The sequence below is a fragment of the Rattus rattus genome, chromosome 2 (genome assembly GCF_011064425.1).
Source record: "Rattus rattus isolate New Zealand chromosome 2, Rrattus_CSIRO_v1, whole genome shotgun sequence".
NCBI classification, from domain to species: domain Eukaryota; kingdom Metazoa; phylum Chordata; class Mammalia; order Rodentia; family Muridae; genus Rattus; species Rattus rattus.
The window spans coordinates 164,219,206-164,220,939 of record NC_046155.1 but is presented as its reverse complement, the minus strand read 5'-3'; the positions used below and the strand labels follow the sequence as shown (position 1 = coordinate 164,220,939).

Genomic DNA, 1,734 nt, shown 5'->3' with positions numbered 1-1,734 from the left:
CAAGGTACAATACCTTAAACACTGGGAAGTTGAGGTCCAAGTGGCATAACTCAGGCTCTCTAAGAGGATCGCTGGGCTGTATCACCTCACAGTATAGTGGTCATGGTCGTGGGCAGCAGGCTGCCTCTGGAGCTAGAAAGTGGAAGAGAAGGTCGGGTTAAGAATAGGCTCATTCCGATGTATGTAGTTTCTTGTGTATATGTATGTGGGTACACATGGTACATGAGTGGAGGTCAAAGGAAAACTTTGGGAGTTGGTTCTCTCTTTCTGACATATGGGTTCTAGGGATTGAAGTCAGATCATCAGTCTCGGGGGCCAGCACCTTTAACCACGGAGCCATTTGCTTGTCTCAGTCTCATTCCTCATATAACACCCCCTTTGGACAACCTCACCAATGGACCCCACTCTAACAGATTCTACCATTCTCCTAATGGTGTCACCGTAGGGACCAAGGCCCCCAGTTTATCCATCTCTGTGGGAAGACACAGGCCATATGATAGGATTCGAATGTCAGTGAGCTTTCCGATGATTAAAACCATAGAGCCTTTTCTCTCTCCTCCAGCCGAGCAAGATGCCCAAAGAAAAGAAGGCCAAGGGGAAGAAGGTGGCCCCGGCCCCCGCCGTGGTCAAGAAACAAGAGGCCAAAAAGGTGGTCAATCCTTTGTTTGAGAAAAGGCCTAAGAACTTTGGCATTGGGCAGGACATCCAGCCCAAAAGAGATCTCACGTGCTTCGTCAAATGGCCCCGCTACATCAGGCTGCAGCGGCAAAGAGCCATCCTCTATAAGCGGCTCAAAGTACCTCTTGCCATCAACCAGTTCCCCCAGGCCCTGGACAAGCAAACAGTGACTCAGCTCCTTAAGCTCGCCCACAAGTACAGGCCAGAGACAAAGCAGAAGAAGCAGAGGCTGCTGGCCCGCGCTGAGAAGAAAGCTGTTGGCAAAGGGGACGTCTCGACTAAGAGACCACCTGTCCTCCGAGCAGGGGTCAACACAGTCACCACCTTGGTGGAGAACAAGAAGGCTCAGCTGGTGGTGATTGCCCATGATGTAGACCCCATTGAGCTGGTGGTTTTCCTGCCTGCCCTTTGTCGAAAGATGAGGGTGCCCTACTGCATCATCAAGGGAAAGGCCAGGCTGGGGCGCCTGGTCCACAGGAAGACATGCACCACTGTTGCCTTCACACAGGTTAACTCAGAAGACAAGGGTGCTCTGGCTAAGCTGGTGGGAGCTATTAGGACCAATTATAATGGCAGATATGACAAGATCCGCCGCCACTGGGGAGGCAATGTCCTGGGTCCTAAGTCTGTGGCTCACAATGCCAAGCTGGAAAAGGCAAAGGCTAAAGAACTCACCACTAAGCTGGGTTAAATGTACACTTAAGTTTTCTGTACATAAATATAATTACAAAACAAACAAACAAACAAACAAACAAAAAACCCCAAACCATAGAGCCATCCATGGTCATGAACTCATAGGAGCAGCTTCATCAGAAGCGTTGTGGACCAACGATGTATAAGGATAGTGTGTTTCGCTTATTTTCTTATTATTTTTGTTTTATATATGAAGTTGTGAGCTGGCGTGAGTCCTTTGAGAGTTATTCGGAGTTTCTCCCAGAGGACTACAGATACCTGTAACATCCTTGATGGAGGACCAGTCTTCCTTTATCGAGGAAGGCTGTCCTCCAGGCACACAGCTTAGGGAGGGGACAAATACATCTTTCCCCACTTGCCTAG

General features: G+C 49.3%; 1 protein-coding gene across 1 annotated transcript; it reads left to right on the top strand.

Annotated features, from left to right (window-relative positions):
- The first annotated feature begins 565 nt into the window (after window positions 1-565).
- On the top strand, window positions 566-1,369 carry LOC116894438 (60S ribosomal protein L7a-like). The gene has a single exon (XM_032896141.1). It carries the CDS (start codon window positions 572-574, stop codon window positions 1,367-1,369), a length of 798 nt encoding a protein of 265 aa, XP_032752032.1. The 5' UTR covers window positions 566-571.
- Window positions 1,370-1,734: the final 365 nt, after the last annotated feature.

What these genes read in the sequence shown, in the direction of transcription:
- LOC116894438 (XM_032896141.1), top strand. Translation starts at nt 572, where the DNA reads ATGCCCAAAGAAAAGAAGGCCAAGGGGAAGAAGGTGGCCCCGGCCCCC.